This window comes from Terrapene carolina, unplaced genomic scaffold, assembly GCF_002925995.2.
Source record: "Terrapene carolina triunguis isolate 2854851 unplaced genomic scaffold, T_m_triunguis-2.0 Scaffold66, whole genome shotgun sequence".
Classification (NCBI taxonomy): domain Eukaryota; kingdom Metazoa; phylum Chordata; order Testudines; family Emydidae; genus Terrapene; species Terrapene triunguis.
The window spans coordinates 55,684,250-55,702,654 of NW_020664417.1; the positions used below are offsets into that span (position 1 = coordinate 55,684,250).

Consider the following 18,405-nt stretch of genomic DNA (forward strand, 5'->3'; position numbering starts at 1 on the left):
CTAGTTACTAGTTACTGAGCCACTGAAATCTAAAGTTAATTTTTAAGAAAGTAAACTATTAACAATCCCCAATTTAAAAAACTGATTTCCAGAGTTTGGCAACTTCATACACTTCTAGAATGCTCTCTAGAGAGTTGAAACTTTCAAACAAATAGGTTTTATAGAAAAATGATCCACAAGAAAAGTGCTTTGTGGTAAGAATATTTATATTTTTCCATTTTTTACACTTTTATTAACACTTACAAAAACATTCAAACACAGAAAAATTAAATAACTTTGGAAGCAGAATTCAAGTCTTTCTGCCTACATACATATGACAATTCCGATGTTGGCACAAAAAATAATTCACATTCATAAAACCCTTACTACTATATCAAACATAAGTTAAGTAAATCATAGGCACTAGTTTATCAAATCCATATTTCCACACTTCCGCAATATATCTGAATCTCTAAACACAGAAAGATCTAGGATTTCCTGATATTGAGAAACTGGTACTGCACAAAGGCTTCCTAGTAAACAGATTGTTTCTCTCTTCGGGAAATTAGCTATATTTCTGTGGGAGTAGAACAACAGATAAAAGGATGCTTATGTAACTTAAGCACAACATACCTTCAACCAGTGATGAAGGTAATTGCTGGAATTTAAAAAAATAAATAATGTACACAATACTCTGATGCAGCCTTTATTTAAAAAATTAACCTGAATATCTTCATCTGAATTTTCTGATTTTCAAAACTAAAAAAAGTCAATTCAATATTTTCATAATAAAAATCACCAATTAAAATCCCTTCTCTTTTACTGAAGACTGCAGCATTGCTTTGTAACATTTTAAACAAATGTTTGGGCTTTGTTAGTGAGGCTGGATAGTTTTGACCCAATCTTCTGTTTCTTATAGTAGTTACAAGAGATACCACTAACTGAAATACGTTTTCTATGTCAGCAAATGACTGAAGGCTAGATCAGTAGCATGTACTGGTCGAATAGTGCAAGGTAGCTCTTTTATAACCCCTGCTGCAGTTTTCCTACTGAATTACAGTATATTTGATGCCCTGACTTCAGAGAGCAGTCACACTTGAGAGAGCTTAGTCACCATGGTATGAAGTCTTTTCATTATTGATACAAATTGTGCTTGCAGCTGCTTGAGTAGTCATAGTTGCAGTCTAGTCCCTAAAACTTTCTATTTGGCTTTTCCCATCTCAAGTAGTGTTGCATGGCTTTTCATCCAGTAATGTTAACACTGGTCCAAAAGTCCAGAGTTCTCTGGAATTCCAGGATCAATTATCCTCTTAGTGGTGGGAGTCAAAATGCACTTACACTTCAAAGTGCTGGTAACTAATGGGATTAAAAGCTACCTACCATCCAATCCAGCGTAAAGCTTTTAGTGTTCTCCAGTCATTGTACAAAAGATACCATCATGTTAGCCATTGCTGCAAACGACGCATCCAGAAATCTTGTACTGAAAAATTCTACACACAAAAAACAGTACTCCCTGTTTAACTGACCCTCCCAACACATTTTTAGTTTTAAACCTTTGTATTACAAATCTTCCAAAATAGAACAGAAAAAGCAGTCTGTATGTTAATTGTAAGAAAGAATTTTTCCACTGAGTAAAATGTTAGCAAGATTGCTAATAAGAATAGGTGAAAACAATGTAAATGTCAATAGGTAAGTCTGAGAGCCACTAGAGGAATTTAATAGTTTGTAAACATATGTAGCAGATTTCATACTCTGTCACCAAACAAGGTAAGATACAGATATGTAAGGCAAAGTACATAGTTAAAACACTAACATGGGCAATATCATCTGCAAAAATATTTACAATTTAAAATAAACCAATTTAAGAAATGGATAAAAGTAAAAAGTAGGATACAGAAAACTTCCTCATACCATGAAACATTACTTAAATGAATATCATTTGGCATCAACAGTACAACTCATTTCCTTACAATTTGTATGTTACAAGTGCATAGTTGTCTTTCCTTCTCATTAACTATTAGCATATACAATTGTGTTCCAGGCTATAAGCACTGTGGTGTGATATTAGAACAAATGGTTACTACTAGCTGCTCTTTCCTTTTTAAGGAAACCTGCTATAAAGAAAGGTTTCCTTAAATAGTTAGTGTGCTAAAAGTGTGGTACTATAGCAAAGGTCATCTTTCCTGAGCCAGGAACTATCAGGTTTAGAAAGATTGTACAACTGATACTAAGCCCTTTTGGCAATCAAAATATAAGAGCACATAAAATTGATATGTCAAACAAACAAAAAGGATGCAACCTACACCATCTGAATGTGTGTGTGTCTGCTACACCCAAACCTTTAATGATAAAATAATGCCATGACTATTATTTACCAACTCTAGGATACCTCCAGAGAGAACTGCTGGATTCTTTCTGAAGGAGATATGTACCACTTTTTCCAACCAGAACTTTCTACAATTGTTTTAAGCGGGTGTTTCATTAGCACTGTAGTGATCCGCAATCAGAACTTTGGCTCTGATTAACATGCTAATGTTTAAATAGTACATATTTACCAATTAATCATTCTGCTGAATTAGATGCCTGAATATGAAGTTTTGAACAATTGGAGTTTGCTATTTTACTTGCTGTTTTTCAAGATGGGCATTTCTTTGGCAATTGTTAGGTTTTTTTTTGTCCAAACATTGGCCATTGTCATAAATGCTCAAATTGATACAATTTTTAGCAAGCAAGAAAAAAAACAAAAAACCCTAGAAATGACAGCAATTCCATGTAAAAGAGATTGTATGATCACCAAATATATGATGTTAAATGTCATTAAAGTGCTGCTTTAAAATCTCTGCCAGTTTGTGCTAATTAAAGACAGAGGTCTGGGATTTTACAAATCCTGAAAGTCACATCTGAACAGTCTGCATATCAAGCTGTCTTTTAGCTTGGTGAAGGAGTGTCCATTAACCAGTGAACTTTGCATTTTTAAGCTTTGCAGTTCAGTAGCAGCCATCTTTCCAACTCTCATCTTTTATGTTGCCATAGCTTTTAGGAGCCGGTAATGATCTAAAATAAAATGAGATTTATTTCAGTTTGGTTTGCACTTAATTTGTTCAAGCTGCAAATCATTAACATACATGAATTTAACATGAGTAGAATTATTTTTTCTTGAAAACTAAAGTATGTGCTTTAACCATTTTGTTTCAGAAGCATCACTGTATTACATTGCACTTAAAAAAATAAATACTAAGTTCAAGGTTTAACATTTTATATTTTGACAACTTATGTTTTTAATAAAGTGTTTAGTCATATGTAAATGGTTAAATGTAGAGGACTTCATAAAACTACACATTGCGGAACTATGAATCCGATCTGATGACATGCATTTGTTTTACAGTAAAGCAGGCAAATCCTTATTGATGAAAGGACAACTCCATCCATTTTGTTCAGCCCAGTAATACAAAATTTCAAAAAGAAAATCACCTTCTCGCCATAAAAACACTAAAATAATTGTAAAGTTTAGATACAATAAACATTTGATATGGGGATGGACATCTTGCTGTAAAGTGAGATCAGTTATGCGATAGTGATTGAACGATTAAGAAGAGACTGCTAAGACTAGTATTAAGAGTTTGCAGTCAGAAATAAGGCAGCCTTTTATTACATTTTAAGATTGTTAAATAAATACTGAAGACAGACTAACACTGTCTGACACTGCACTTCCATTGTACCCAGTGGCAGAAATGTATTTTCAGCATGACAGATACAGTTAAATTATATTCTAACGCGCATGTGAGGAGACTTGTGCACCTTGACGACAGATTTTAGAAATAAGCAAAAACAGCTGAGGTGTGTTCCTCTTCCTAAATATCTAAATCACTACAGGTTTCAGAGTGGTAGCTGTGCTAGTCTGTATCAGCAAAAACAACGAGGAGTCCTTGTGGCACCTTAGAGACTAAGAACTCTAGCCCACGAAAGCTTATGCCCAAATAAATTTGTTAGTCTCTAAGGTGCCACAAGGACTCCTTGTTGTTTTTAAATCACTACAGTATTTCACTTAAGGCAGTGTGGCCTGTTGGGGAGGACAATCGAATTACAAGTCGAGATCTCAGTTCTTGTTCCAATTCTGCCACTGACCTTTGTGAAAACTTGGGCAATTACTTCCTCTTGGTACCTCAGGTTTCCGCTGTTTGTATAGCACTTTGAGATGATTTAAGAAAGGCTCCATAAAAGAGCCAAGTATTAATAAAATCTGCATAGATTGCCCATTCCTTTTAAGGGCTCGATAGTTGATAATTTGGAACTGAATACAAGTCTCTGAACACATTATTGTTTCTATTCAAACATTTAGCTAAGATTTAGCTAAGATTGGCATCTGAACTTACATAATAATAAACAGAACTTCTTACTTGTTTTTTTATTCTACTGTGAATAAGGACTGAACTACTTTACGAGCATCATTATGGACATCTTAATGTATTTCACATGATTTATGTGAATTGTTTAGCAAATCAAATTTTGTTTAGCAGTATGCACCAAAAGATGTATCTTTTAAACTTGAACACTGCTTTTGAATTTGTCTTTTGCTTCTTTACCCATTACTTAAAGTAACTGTCTAGTACATGCACCTTTAATGTGTGGGTCTATCTGTGGGGATAAATACTCACTTTTAAAATTAAAGAACTTTAGTTCTACACTACATACAATCCAAGTATACTATCAGCTTTACATCTGATACAAGCTCTTTTTGCAGGGGTGGAAGGGAGTATCATTTATTATGACAGCAGAATGGACTGTGCAGATTTTAATACAGTAGGCCTGGGTTATCTTTATATGTTCCTATTCTTTTTTAAAGTTAATAGTTACTCTAGTTTTCTGTAGTAATGTACAAGGTACAAAAGAAGTGTTAAGGAAAGTGTTAGTTTCTGAATACAGAACTTAAAATCCCCCCTCAGATTACTCACCTGCGAACAGGCTGTGCAAGTTTGCTGCGAGGCACTGGTATGCCCCCAGCAGAAGGGGCACTAGGTCTGGGCAAGCCACTCCTCACCCCCGTTGTCCCTGCCGGTCTGGTAAGAGTAGTACTGTTGATACTGCTGGCAGGGCTTGGAGAGCCTGAATTCTGAGCTGCAAGAGGTCCTGGTGAAGAACTGCTGTGTGTCAGTTGTGTAGCTTCTGGAGGAGCAGCAGCAGAACCAGGTCCATGGTTACTAAATGCTTTCAGTGGCTGTCGGAGAGCCAGAGGTGATGGTGCTGCAGGGGGCCGGAATTTACTTGGAGAAGGTACTGAAAAATGACATACACAAAACAATCAATCACTTTCACTAGACGTAATGTTGAGTTATGGCTATGAGTGACCGTTTAATAAAAGGGAATGAAAATTTTCACATGGAAAAGGTAAATGCAACAAAATAGTACATGTATTGGAATGTAGCCAATAAAATAGCATGGAGAAGGGGAGGTCAGATAACCTGCTAGTATCAAGTAATTTCTGCAATTTTTAGAAATTGTAGAAGTATAGAAATGTAGCCTTGGACAGGGCCTCAAGAGGTCATCTAGTTCAGTGGTTCTTAACCAGGGGTCCAGGGCCCACAGGGGGGCCACGAGCAAGTTTGAGAGGGTCCACCAAGCAGGGCCGGCATTAGACTTACTGGGGCCCAGGGCAGAAAGCCGAAGCCCCACCACCTGAGGCTGAAGCCTGAGCAACTTAGCTTCACAGGGCCCCCTGTGGCCTGGGACCCCGGGCAATTGCCCTGCTTGCTATCCCTTAACGCTGGCCCTGGCTTTTATATGGAGAAAAACAGTTGTCATGGCACAGACGGGCCGTGGAATTTTTATAGCATTGGGGGGGGGGGGAAATCAGAAAGAAAAAGGTTGAGAACCCCTGGATCTAGTTCATCTCCTCATGCTGAGGCAGCATTAAGTAGATATAGACCATCCATGACAGATGCTTGTCTAACCTGTTCTTAAAATGCTAGAAGGATGGGCATTCCAAACCTTCCCCAGGTAACTGTTCCAGTGCTTTACTATCCTTATACTTAGAGAATTTTTTCTAATATCCAACCTACATTTTCCTTCCTGCAACCTAAGCCAATTAATACTTCTTCCTTCATTTGGCATGGAGAACATATTTGAAGACTTGTCCTCCCTCAGTCTTCTCTTCTTTAGACTAAACATGACCAATTCTTTCAAGCTGTCCTCATCGGTTAGGTTTTCCAAACCTCAATTTTTGTTGCTGTCCTCTGGATTCTCCTCCAATTAGTTCACATCTTTCTTAAAGTATGGTGCCCAAAAGTGGACAGAGTGCCAAGTAAAGAAGAACAATTATCACTTGTGTCTTACAAATGACACTTTTGTTAATACAGTCCAGAATGACACTTGGGGGGGGGGGGGGAACATCATACTGTTGACTCATTCAATTTGTGATCCACTATCCTTTTCTGCAGTACTGCTGCCTAGTCCGTTATTTAAATTCTTTATTTGTGCATTTGATTTTTCCTTCCTAAGTGTAGTTCTTAAAGATCTTGACATCCCAGGCCTGTAACTCCATTCACCTTGCATTAACAGTTTATATTTTGGATTCATGAACAAGACTGTTCTCTATATCAATCATGGTAAATGCCAAGAAAGATTTTGTACCTATGTTAGGTTACTTTTGCAAGAGTGTTCTGTTCAAAACAATATTTGAAATAGAAGTATCTGTCAAGAATAAATTTAGGACAACTCACAGTTGCTTCAGATTCGTTTAAATGGAAGAGTTGCACTCCTCAGTGAGAAAGTTTTAAAAAAGCACATTGCTAAATGGAAGTTCTTAAGACACCAGGTTGCTGTACTATCGCTGAAGGTTAGTTACACCTGCATTTCTAATTCTGTATACTAATTTTGATGCAATGAGACTTTGCTAAGGAAAAATCTAAGGATCCTAAAGTTTACTCTTAAACCTCGCCTCTTAACTCAGTCCATTAATCACAGGTTAAGACTAAGCATAATGATTTGATAATGTTAAAGTCTGAGCTACCATAAACATAAGAACATGAGCCTAAAAGTGAATATACTAGAGCATTTAGTCATAGTTTTCTATCTGTATTTTAACTAACAGCCTTCCTCCCAACAAGATATTTATCAAACTTTTCCTGGGAAAATCTTCAAGCCAAGGAAGTCCCATTTGCAGTTTGTTTCACTTAACCATTTAGACATGCAATACTTTTATGCCTTATTTCTCTTGGTGTTCAAGAAGCTTCATAAAGTTTACACACAGTGACTTGGTCTAAACTTAAACTCATGTTCGCATAGTGACGTTGGTGAGGGGTATGAAAACACCCAAACCCAGACTGACAAAACCTCCAGTGCAGGAACAGGTATGCCAGCAGAAGAGTGCTTCTGTCAACATAGCTAACAACGTTGGGAGGTGGTGTTCCTTCTGTCAGTAGCCTATACTAAGGGGCTATGCCAGCATAGCTGTAGTGTAGATAGTATTAACATCTGTTAACTTGCTTTTCTGATGTGCGTTAAAAGGGAGTATTCTCCCTGAAACTTCTAGTATAATGGGTGTTACCCTAACAGGAGTTCCCTTGTGCATCGTATGACACTAAATAATATGTTGCTGACATTTTAGACATTTAGCAATAATTTTTTGTCATCTATCTTATCTATAGAAAGATACTAACTAAAGAATATTTAAATTACCAGTGTCACTGATGCATGTAAATCATTCTTAGTAGTGCATTAGTGTGCCACCAGTACAATACATCTTAAACTTTATTCTCCAAATAAAATATTAAAAGCAATCAATAGAACAGTCTTTTATTTATTTAGCCTTAATATTGTTAAAAAAAGTAAAACAGAATATTTAAACCAAATTATTTCCTTGAGATCTTGATAGAATTCCACTAGCCTTAAAACTAGCTTATCACCTTTTTAGGTGGATTCAGTGATAAGGTAGACACAGGAAATTAGATTAAATTTATTCAGAAAAATACAATAGTAAAATTAGTGTTCAACAAGTGACTGTAGCTGTTGTGAATTTGGTGTTCAACAAGTGAATATACTATACCAATTTGTCATCATTTGTATCTGCTGGAGGTCACAATCATGGTTGGCTTCCCATTGTGATAGATGCAGTACAAACTTGAAGGAGATAGTTCCTACCCCACAGAGTTTATTAATCTCTCTTTAAGGCAATACTTGACAATTCAAACAAAGAAGGTAAAGCAGAGGGAGGGAACAACTAGAATAAAAATAGGGGCATAGGGTTGCAAATTAGTTAGATACACAATTAGTAGGTTGCAAGTTGCTGTTTATGAACTATATTTAATACAGTATTAAATGCACACGAAAATATGATCTCCATATTTCCACTGGCCTCCAGACTGGCCATTTTCCATAGACGACATAGCAGAAGTGGGTCTTGAGGAGGGATCTGAAGCAGCAAATAGTGGCTCTCTTGATAAGGAAGGGATAGCAGGGAATAAAGCAGGGGCGGGCAAACTTTTTGGCCTGAGGGCTGCATCAGGTTTTGGAAATTGTATGGAGGGCCAGTTAGGGGAGGGGGTTGTGGCCCGGCCCCCACCTCCTATCTGCCCCCACCCTCCCGGGACCCCTGCCCCATCCACACTCCTCCGCTTCCTGTCCTATTAACCGCCCACGGACCCCTGCCGCCCCATCCAACCCCTCCTCTCATTCCTGATGGTCCCCCCCAGGACCCCTGCCCCATTCATAGATTCTAGGGCTGGAAGGGACCTCGAGAGGTCATCGAGTCCAGTCCCCTGCCCTCATGGCAGGACCAAATACTGTCTAGACCATCCCTGATAGACATTTATCTAACCTGCTCTTAAATATCTCCAGAAATGGAGATTCCACAACCTCCCTAGGCAGTTTATTCCAGTGTTTAACCACCCCTTCTCCCTGTCCCCTGACTGCCCCTGGAACCTCTGACCCTGACTACCCCCTGCTGCCCCCTCCTTACTGACTGCCCCCCGGTACCCCTGCCCCCATTCAACCCCCTATTCCCTCCCCCGACCACCCCGCCCCCATCCACACCCCCGCCCCCTGACCACCACCCCAAACTCCCATGCCCTCTATCCACCCCCCCCTGCTCCGTGCTCCCTTACCGCGCTGCCTGGAGCACCGGGTAAGGCCGGGCTCTGCAGCTGCGCTGCCCCAGAAGCTCACAGCCCCGCTGCCCAGAGCATTGTGCCGGTGGCAGAGCGAGCGAGCTGAGGCTGCGGGGGAAGGGAGACAGCAGGGGAGGGGCCGGGGGCAAGCCTCCCGGGCCAGGAGCTCGGGGGCCGGGCAGGACGGTCCCGCAGGCAGAACGTGGCCCGCAGGCCATAGTTTGCCCACCCCTGGAATAAAGCATGAAGCTGCTTATGCAAGAAGCTGACAAACAAGTGGTGGAGGCTAGAATAATTAGACATGGACAATGCAATAAGCTACGAGAGCAGAGAAGGGGCTACATCATGTACAGCCTTAAAGGCAAGGAACAGATTATAACTGATCAGTGGAGAAGAAGAAACCAGAAGAGGGATTCAAAGGAAAAAAAAGAGTGTGCTGTGGACAGAATGAGTTGACAGGAAGATTATTTTAGCAGCAACATTCTACATGGACCCAAGGAGGGGCACAAATCTGGAGGATTAGGCTTTAACTAATAAAAACAATGACAAGTTTTTAAAAGTGCTTATACACAAATGCTAGAAGTCTAAATAATAAGATGGGTGAACTAAAGTGCCTCGTGATAAAGGAGGATATTGATATAATAAGCATCACAGAAACCTGGTGGACTGAGGACAATCAATGGGACACAATCATTCCGGGGTACAAAATATATCGGAAGGACAGAACAGGTCGTGCGGAGGGGTGGAGGGGGGGAGTGGCACTATATGTGAAAGAAAATGTAGAATCAAATGAAGTAAAAATCCTAAGTGAATCCACATGTTCCACAGAATCTCTACGGATAGTAATTTCATGCTCTAATAAGAATATAACATTAGGGATCTATTATCGACCACCTGACCAGGACAGTGATAGTGATGATGAAATGCTAAGGAAAATTAGAGAGGCTATTAAAATTAAGAACTCAATAATAGTGGGGGATTTCAATTATCCCCATATTGACTAGGAACATGTCACGTCAGGACGAAATGCAGAGACAAAATTTCTCGATACTTTAAATGACTGCTTCTTGGAGCAGCTAGTACGGGAACCCACAAGGGGAGAGGCAACTCTAGATTTAGTCCTGAGTGGAGCGCAGGAGCTGGTCCAAGAGGTAATAACAACAGGACCGCTTGCAAATAGTGACCATAATATAACAACATTTAACATCCCTGTCGTGGGAAGAACATCTCAACAGCCCAACACTGTGGCATTTATTTCAAAAAGGGGAACTATGCAAAAATGAGGGGGTTAGTTAAACAGAAATTAAAAGGTACAGTGACTAGAGTGAAATCCCTGCAAGCTGCATGGGCGCTTTTTAAAGACACCATAATAGAGGCCCAACTTAAATGTATACCCCAAATTAAGAAACACGGTAAAAAAAACTAAAAAAGAGCCACCGTGGCTTAACCATGTAAAAGAAGCAGTGAGAGATAAAAAGACTTCCTTTAAAAAGTGGAAGTCAAATCCTAGCGAGGTAAATAGAAAGGAACATAAACACTGCCAAATTAAATGTAAAAATGTAATAAGAAAAGCCAAAGAGGAGTTTGAAGAACGGCTAGCCAAAAACTCAAAAGGTAATAAAATGTTTTTTAAGTACATCAGAAGCAGAAAGCCTGTTAAACAACCAGTGGGGCCCCTCGATGATAGAGATAGAAAAGGAGCGCTTAAAGATGATAAAGTCATTGCGGAGAAACTAAACAAACTCTTTGCTTCAGTCTTCATGGCTGAGGATGTTAGGGAGATTCCCAAACCTGAGCCGGCTTTTGTAGGTGACAAATCTGAGGAATGGTCACAGATTGAAGTGTCACAAGAGGAGGTTTTGGAATTAATTGATAAACTAACATTAACAAGGCACCGGGACCAGATGGCATTCACCCAAAAGTTCTGAAAGAACTCAAATGTGAAATTGCGGAACTATTAACTAGGGTTTGTAACCTGTCCTTTAAATCGGCTTCTGTACCCGACTGGAAGATAGCTAATGTAACGCCAATATTTAAAAACGGCTCTAGAGGTGATCCCGGCAATTACAGACCAGTAAGTCTAACGTCGGTACTGGGCAAATTAGTCGAAACAAAAGTAAAGAATAAAATTGTCAGACACATAGAAGAACATAAATTGTTGGGCAAAAGTCAACAGGGTTTCTCTAAAGGGAAATTATGTCTTACTAATCTATTAGAGGTTTCAGAGTAGCAGCCGTGTTAGTCTGTTCTTTGAAGGGGTCAACAAACATGTGGACAAGGGGGATCCAGTGGACATAGTGTACTTAAGATTTCCAGAAAGCCTTTGACAAGGTTCCTCACCAAAGGCTCTTACGTAAATTAAGTTGTCATAGGATAAAAGGGAAGGTCCTTTCATGGATTGAGAACTGGTTAAAAGACAGGGAACAAAGGGTAAAAATTAATGGTAAATTCTCAGAATGGAGAGGGGTAACTAGTGGTGTTCCCCAAGGGTCAATCCTAGGACCAATCCTATTCAACTTATTCATAAATGATCTGGAGAAAGGGGTAAACAGTGAGGTGGCTAAGTTTGCAGATGATACTAAACTGCTCAAGATAGTTAAGACCAAAGCAGACTGTGAAGAACTTCAAAAAGATCTCACAAAACTAAGTGACTGGGCAACAAAATGGCAAATGAAATTTAATGTGGATAAATGTAAAGTAATGCACATTGGAAAAAATAACCCCAACTATACATACAATATGATGGGGGCTAATTTAGCTACAACAAATCAGGAAAAAGATCTTGGAGTCATCGTGGATAGTTCTCTGAAGATGTCCACACAGTGTGCAGAGGCGGTCAAAAAAAAGCAAACAGGATGTTAGGAATCATTAAAAAGGGGATAGAGAATAAGACGGAGAATATATTATTGCCCTTATATAAATCGATGGTACGCCCACATCTTGAATACTTCGTACAGATGTGGTCTCCTCATCTCAAAAAAGATATACTGGCACTAGAAAAGGTTCAGAGAAGGGCAACTAAAATGATTAGGGGTTTGGAGAGGGTCCCATATGAGGAGAGATTAAAGAGGCTAGGACTTTTCAGCTTGGAAAAGAGGAGACTAAGGGGAGATATGATAGAGGTATATAAAATCATGACTAGAGTGGAGAAAGTAAATAAGGAAGTGTTATTTACTACTTCTCATAACACAAGAAAGTGCGGTCACCAAATGAAATTAATAGGCAGCAGGTTTAAAACAAATAAAAGGAAGTTCTTCTTCACACAGCGCACAGTCAACTTGTGGAATGCCTTACCTGAGGAGGTTGTGAAGGCTAGGACTATAACAGCGTTTAAAAGAGAACTGGATAAATTCATGGAGGTTAAGTCCATTAGTGGCTATTAGCCACGATGGGTAAGGAATGGTGTCCTTAGACTCTGTTTGTCAGAGGGTGGAGATGGATGGCAGGAGAGAGATCACTTGATCATTACCTGTTAGGTTCACTCCCTCTGTGGCTCCTGGCATTGGCCACTGTCAGTAAACAGGATACTGGGCTAGATGGACCTTTGGTCTGACCCAGTACGGCCGTTCTTATGTTTTTAAAGATGAAATATTGCTAGTAACTTAAGGGTGTTACTGAAATTGCAAAAGGTCTAAGTCATGCAATAGTTTAAACACAAAACTTTCCTACAATCTTTGATAGATCTCATCCAGGTGTAGAACATGTATATGACATAACATTCATCACCTTGACTACACGGTTTTAAACCAGCCAAGGATCATTGCTCTTACATCACAGTAAATGGCCTTTAGTTTTGGTTTGTTATGATGTTTGAGATACTCTCCTGCAGGCACAAAGGGAAGAGGGTTTCTAGGCAAAATATGGGACTTGTAAAGTAGTAACATTCTTAAGAATATGACATAATTAGAGATAGTTTGCAAGTTTCCAGTAGAGATATGCAGCCAATAAAATAATGTAAACCTCCCAATTCCCCAAAGTCAGTTTTCTTCTGAACTACAATATTATGAATAGGCTTCCAGTCTGAGCTATGAATTCATAAAATACTTCAGTCACCACAGCACCACACTGTCCACTTGTTTTTAACAGTTGTATTTGTTTTGAGAGCAAAAGTTCTTAACAAGGCAAAGTACTTGGTTTAAATCATTCATTCTTTGATTAACTCCAAACCACAGCCAGCATGACATAATTATTGGCAGATGGCTTAATAGTTCTGTTCTATGTAGCAAAAGTACTTTGCCTAGAGAACACTTTTGAACAATGTTTAATAAAAATCTGTTTGGCATCTTTAGACTAGAAAGGAGACTTACCTGTAAGCAGAGTTCCCTGAAGACAGAAGAACAAAGGAGTAAACTCGTGGATTAATTAATAAGGCTTGCTTGTTGTACAATGGTGGGGCATATACAATTCAAGTGCTATATATACACACACACACCACTAACACAAGCAGTTGAATTAAACAAAATGAGAAAGAGTGTTTGAGAACTCTACTTACATATAAGTAACATCTTTTTAAAGGAATGAAATGATTAGAACTTCTAGCTACAGCACAAGGATGAAGCCACTCCAGTCTGGGCGTAAGGAGACATGCTTTTAATTCCCGCTCTGCCACAGACTTTTTGTATGACATTAGATAAGTCATTTAGTTTGGGATTCAGTTTCTCCTTCTGTAAAATGGGGATAATTGCCTCTCTCACTGGGATATTGTGAGGCTAAAATTGTCTCAGTCATGCTGAAGTCAGATGAAAGACACTCTGTTATATACACTCCAGAAAATTGAATCTAGTCCATAGAGGCAAAGATCAATATATCATAAGAATTTGATGGGAAGAGATTCTGATCAGTATGAAAGAACAGAGTGTGGTCACCTGGTTAGAATAGGAACAGTCAGGAATCTGGGTTCTGGCTATCACTGGCTTGCTATGTGATCTTGAACAAGTTGTATAAACTACTTCAGTTTAACTGTTAAATACAATTTCTTGGCTATTTTACAGGGGTGTTGGTTTTATTCTATATAACACACTGAGATCATCCTTGCACGAATAGATATTACAGTTGTGTTATGCACTTTGAAATACCAGTATCAGTAAAAATATTTCCAGAACAGATTGTCCTTTTAAGACCTTTGAAGTACAGACAATCAGAAAAGTGATAAAAAGTGTTTTACTGTTAGTAAATGTTTAGAGAAACAAAAAATAAGCTCACTGTTGTAATGATTGTTCTGGTTCTGATATTTACATGACAATGATTTATACATCTGTTAAAACTTCCTAAATAGTTATTAAAATAAGTGACATTCTGGGATGAGGAAGTTACTCATCTTGTGCAATAACAATGGTTCTTCGAGATGTGTGTCCCTATGGGTGCTCCACTCTAGGTGTATCTGTGCCCCTGCACCTCTAATCAGAGATTTTAGGTAGCAGTTCAGCCCGCACATGCACTGTCCCTCCCTCATGGTCTGTCTCGAGGCTATCTATTGCTGTAGTCTCAGGTGACATCAGGTGACAGTCCCAAGGGGGTTTCTGTGACCCAACCTGTCACAAAGGGTCCCTGAAGAGGGACTGGGAAGGGAGGTAGGAGTGAGGGAGGAATGTGAATTGAATGGCGTAACCCTTCAAAATAATCTCCAAGACCCATCTGTTGGAGGTGATATTCTTCCAACTGTTGTGAAAGAGGGCCAAGTGACTTCTGAAGGGATGTGACAGGTGCATAGAAAGCAGCTGATACTGCAAGGAATAACTGTTAGGACCCTCAACCAAACTGTCAGAAGTGCTCAGCGGAGGAGAGGTGAAGGGACACAGATTGGGGTGCTGACTGCTTCCACTTTTGTACTCTGGGCCTTTTGTGGTACGATTCAAAATAGCACTGTGAGGGTGGTACTGAAGAGGTTGTGACCTGTGATGTAGTTGAGAGCTGTATCTTCTCTTTTGTCCCGCAGTGTAGGTTCTCAGGGAGTGTAATGTGGCCCAGGAATCCTTCAGGGTGTGGAGAGTGGAGTCTGTCTTATCCGCCAAGAGCTTGGGCCCTTCAAATGGGAGATCTTCCACCATTGACTGCAGCTCTTTGGGCAACCCTGAAAGGTGTAACCAGGAAGACAACCTCATTATCACCGCCTTAGAGACCAAGCGGGCTCCTGTATCAGCCACGTCCAGTATCTGTATCACAGTTCTAGCTACTAAATGGCCCTCTCTGACAAGAGCCTGAAACCGCTCCTTTTGTGCCTCTGACAGATGTTCCACAAACTCATTGTGTTTTCCATAATTAATAAAACCATATTTGGTCTTGACAGCTTGGTAGTTTGTGACTCTAAGCTGCAATGTCACCAACGAATACGCCTTCCTCCCAAAGAGATCTAGCTTCTTCCAATCCCAATTGAATGGGGTCGACTTGGCATGATGTTGTTTGCTGTGTGCATTAACCGCATCCGCTACAATCGAGTTGGGTTGTGGATGTTGAAACAAAGCCTGCCTTTTGGGGAGGTATGTAGTACTTCTTGTTGGCTCTCTTGCAGGTTGATGCGATGGAGGCTGGTGTCTGGCCAGATGACTTTGGCAGGATCTAGAATCACCTCATTAATTGGGAGGACAACTTTGGACAAAGAGGCAGTATGGAGAATATCCATCTGCTTGTGATGCATGTCGGTTATCTCCTGCAGGGGAATTTGCAGCTCGTCTGCCACTCTCTTGGTAAGATCCTGAAAGTTCTTAAAATCATCACCTAGTGATGGAGGGGGAGGCATTACAGACTCATCTGGGAAAGAGGGGAGGTTGGGGGGGGGGGGGGGGGGGGCGGCTTCCCCTTTGATCCTTTTTTCCTGGTCTTCAAAAGTTTCCTCCACCTCTGGCTCAGGAGCTCTGGACAGTGAGGCTGTAGGGGACCATCTGGTGAACTCTCTCTGAGAGACACTGTATGCCCTCAATACGTAGGTTGTGTACATCACAAAAGAATCCCAAAAAGGCCATTAGGGAGGTAAGGGCATGGGTGGCGGGGGTGCCCAAGGAAGTCCATACCATGATTGCAGGTCAGCTTGAAGGAACTGGGGAGGTCCCTTATACTGTGACAGCAGGCCACAGTGAGAGGCCACGAAAATGACATCCTCCGGGTGCCATAGTGGCCGATCGTGCTGGGAAACCCCTCTGGCTGGTCAATGGCTTGGAGCCCTTTTTGTCGAGCTCGAGCCTTTACAGGGGGGAGTCTGCGGGTTTTTTCACAACTCTACCCTTTTGAAGTAGAAGGCTCTGGGGATGATCCAGGGTTGGCACCGGAGTCCCCTCTTGGCTGAAGTGCCTTTTTCATAAGGAGGAGTTTTCACTTCAGCTCCCAGTTTTTACGAAACCTTGCCTTTAGCTGCTGGCAGAGGGAGCACTTCTGAGGGAAATGGGACTACCTCGGACACAGTGAGAGTGTGTGTCTGTTACTGGAATCAACTCCTTGCAGGAAAGGCATCTCTTCAAGTTAGGAGAGCTGGGCATTTTCTCTAACTGTGAAAAAGACAGAAGACATGTTCTTTCCTCTTCCTATCTTCCCCCCCCTCCCCCCCCCTTTTTTTTTTTTAACTGAAAGAAATTAGAATGATTTCTAAACACCCTGAGGGAAGAAAGGGGAGGATCCTCCAAAAAAGGGTAAAAACAAACTAAAGATCCCTTTCTTTTTTTTAAAGCAATGGGGTAATGAAACACTAACTATTAAGAACAAAAGAACCCAAAACAACTACTACTTATGCTAATGATGCAGATAAGGAAGGGACAACTGCTCCCTCAGTTTGAGGCCAAAGGAAGGAACTGAGGGGTTCCCTCATGCAGCCTTGAAGCAGACCACGAGGGAGGGACCCAGCGCATGTGTGGGCTGAATGGACACTGGTACCTAAAATCTCTGACCAGAGGCGCAGCGGCGCAGATACAGATACAGTGAAGTACCTATAGGGACACTTCTTGAAAAAAAAAAAAAAATCTATAGTCCAAAATGGAAGATAGCATTCTAGGATCTTCATGAAAAGAGATCAAAACTAAGACAGCATAACAAACTTTAGAGTGTTTTAAACTTTGGGCTTTAGAATTTTATTTTTGACAGTCTAATTAAAAGAAACCACTTCAAACCCCAACCAAGAGAAGCTACTAAATTCCTCTACAGGTTCCAACATTTCCAGATTGATAAGTATTCTGTCCAGTTCTCTCTAGAAAATCTGGGAAGTATCCAGAATTAGGACTAAAAGGAAATGGCTAGCCAGAAAGACTGCATTAAAATTTTTTGTTCAGGAGACATTGGCAGTTTTATTCCAATCCAGGTGACTGACTGAAGAGGCCTCACAAAAAAAGTTCAGTTCTTTAGTTATTCTCAAGATTGAGTGAAATTCCTGATATTGCTAGGAAATGTTCTGAACAGATCAGTTACAGACATATTTATGATTAACCACAAGAATCTGGACCAAATTTTATTTTATTAGGTTGATGAAAGTGCTATTAATAAGGGGAAGGCAGAAGACAGTAAAACTTCCTGCATACAATGACGTAACTTGTTAGTGGCTTTAAGTTGTGCATTCACTATTAATTGTCAGAGATATGTTTTAAGATCAATTGAGTATTTGGTATGAAAAAATTCCAGTCACTGATATAAAATAAGTGACTTTGCAATAGAGACTTCTCTAATGTACTTAATTTTAAGGTGAAGCATGGTCTTGCACTAGGATCTTCAGCACTTTAATAGAGACAACAGAATCAACTGCATTTTAATAAAGCTCATACAATTATAGGTTTTGGTTATACCTTCATAGTGAGATGATAGTGTCTTGTACAAGCCCACCAGAATTTAAAACAACTAATTAGGGCTCAGATATTAAGTTTGGTTCAGTCGGATTTAAGTTTAAATTTTGATTCTTCTGGCAAGAATGTACTTGAGCCATTAATAGCATAAACAACCAGAGACACTATACTAATATTTTCTAGACTATTTTCTGACTAAAAATGTATAATTATTGTTATTTTTGCAACACATCTTAAGAATTGCTGCTACACTTGAACTTTTTCAGGAGTAACTAACTTGCTACCATCTATTTCTAGCTGACATGTAAGGCAACAATTTTTCAGTCATGATTGTTGACATTTTTCTAATGCAAAGGGAGAAGAGAAGTTTAAAAAAAATACACAACGCAGTGTTAAAAATTAATCTCATGAATGCAGCCTTAATGAATATGGATTCAGAAATCAGCTTTGCTAATCCAGACCTGATTTTTTTTTCCCCCTTATGTTTGAAGTCATAAGTCTTTGGATCATATCTCAAAGTTAATATCCATCCCTCAAGAAACCTTTCTGCCCACAGCAGACAAGACATG

The 18,405-nt window shown here is 39.8% G+C and overlaps 1 protein-coding gene across 2 annotated transcripts in view; it reads right to left on the reverse strand.

Moving 5' to 3' along the window:
• Positions 1-208: 208 nt before the first annotated feature.
• The window catches only part of SLAIN2 (SLAIN motif family member 2), a 58,483-nt gene continuing 40,286 nt past the window's right edge, over positions 209-18,405 (reverse strand). For both annotated transcript variants that reach the window (XM_024211682.3, XM_024211681.3), the window contains 2 exons: positions 4,932-5,253; positions 209-3,033 (listed from right to left, as the gene is read on the reverse strand). In XM_024211682.3, coding sequence (XP_024067450.1) covers positions 2,967-3,033; positions 4,932-5,253 — 389 coding nt within the window. In that variant the 3' untranslated portion in view covers positions 209-2,966. The remainder of the gene's footprint in view (positions 3,034-4,931; positions 5,254-18,405) is intronic.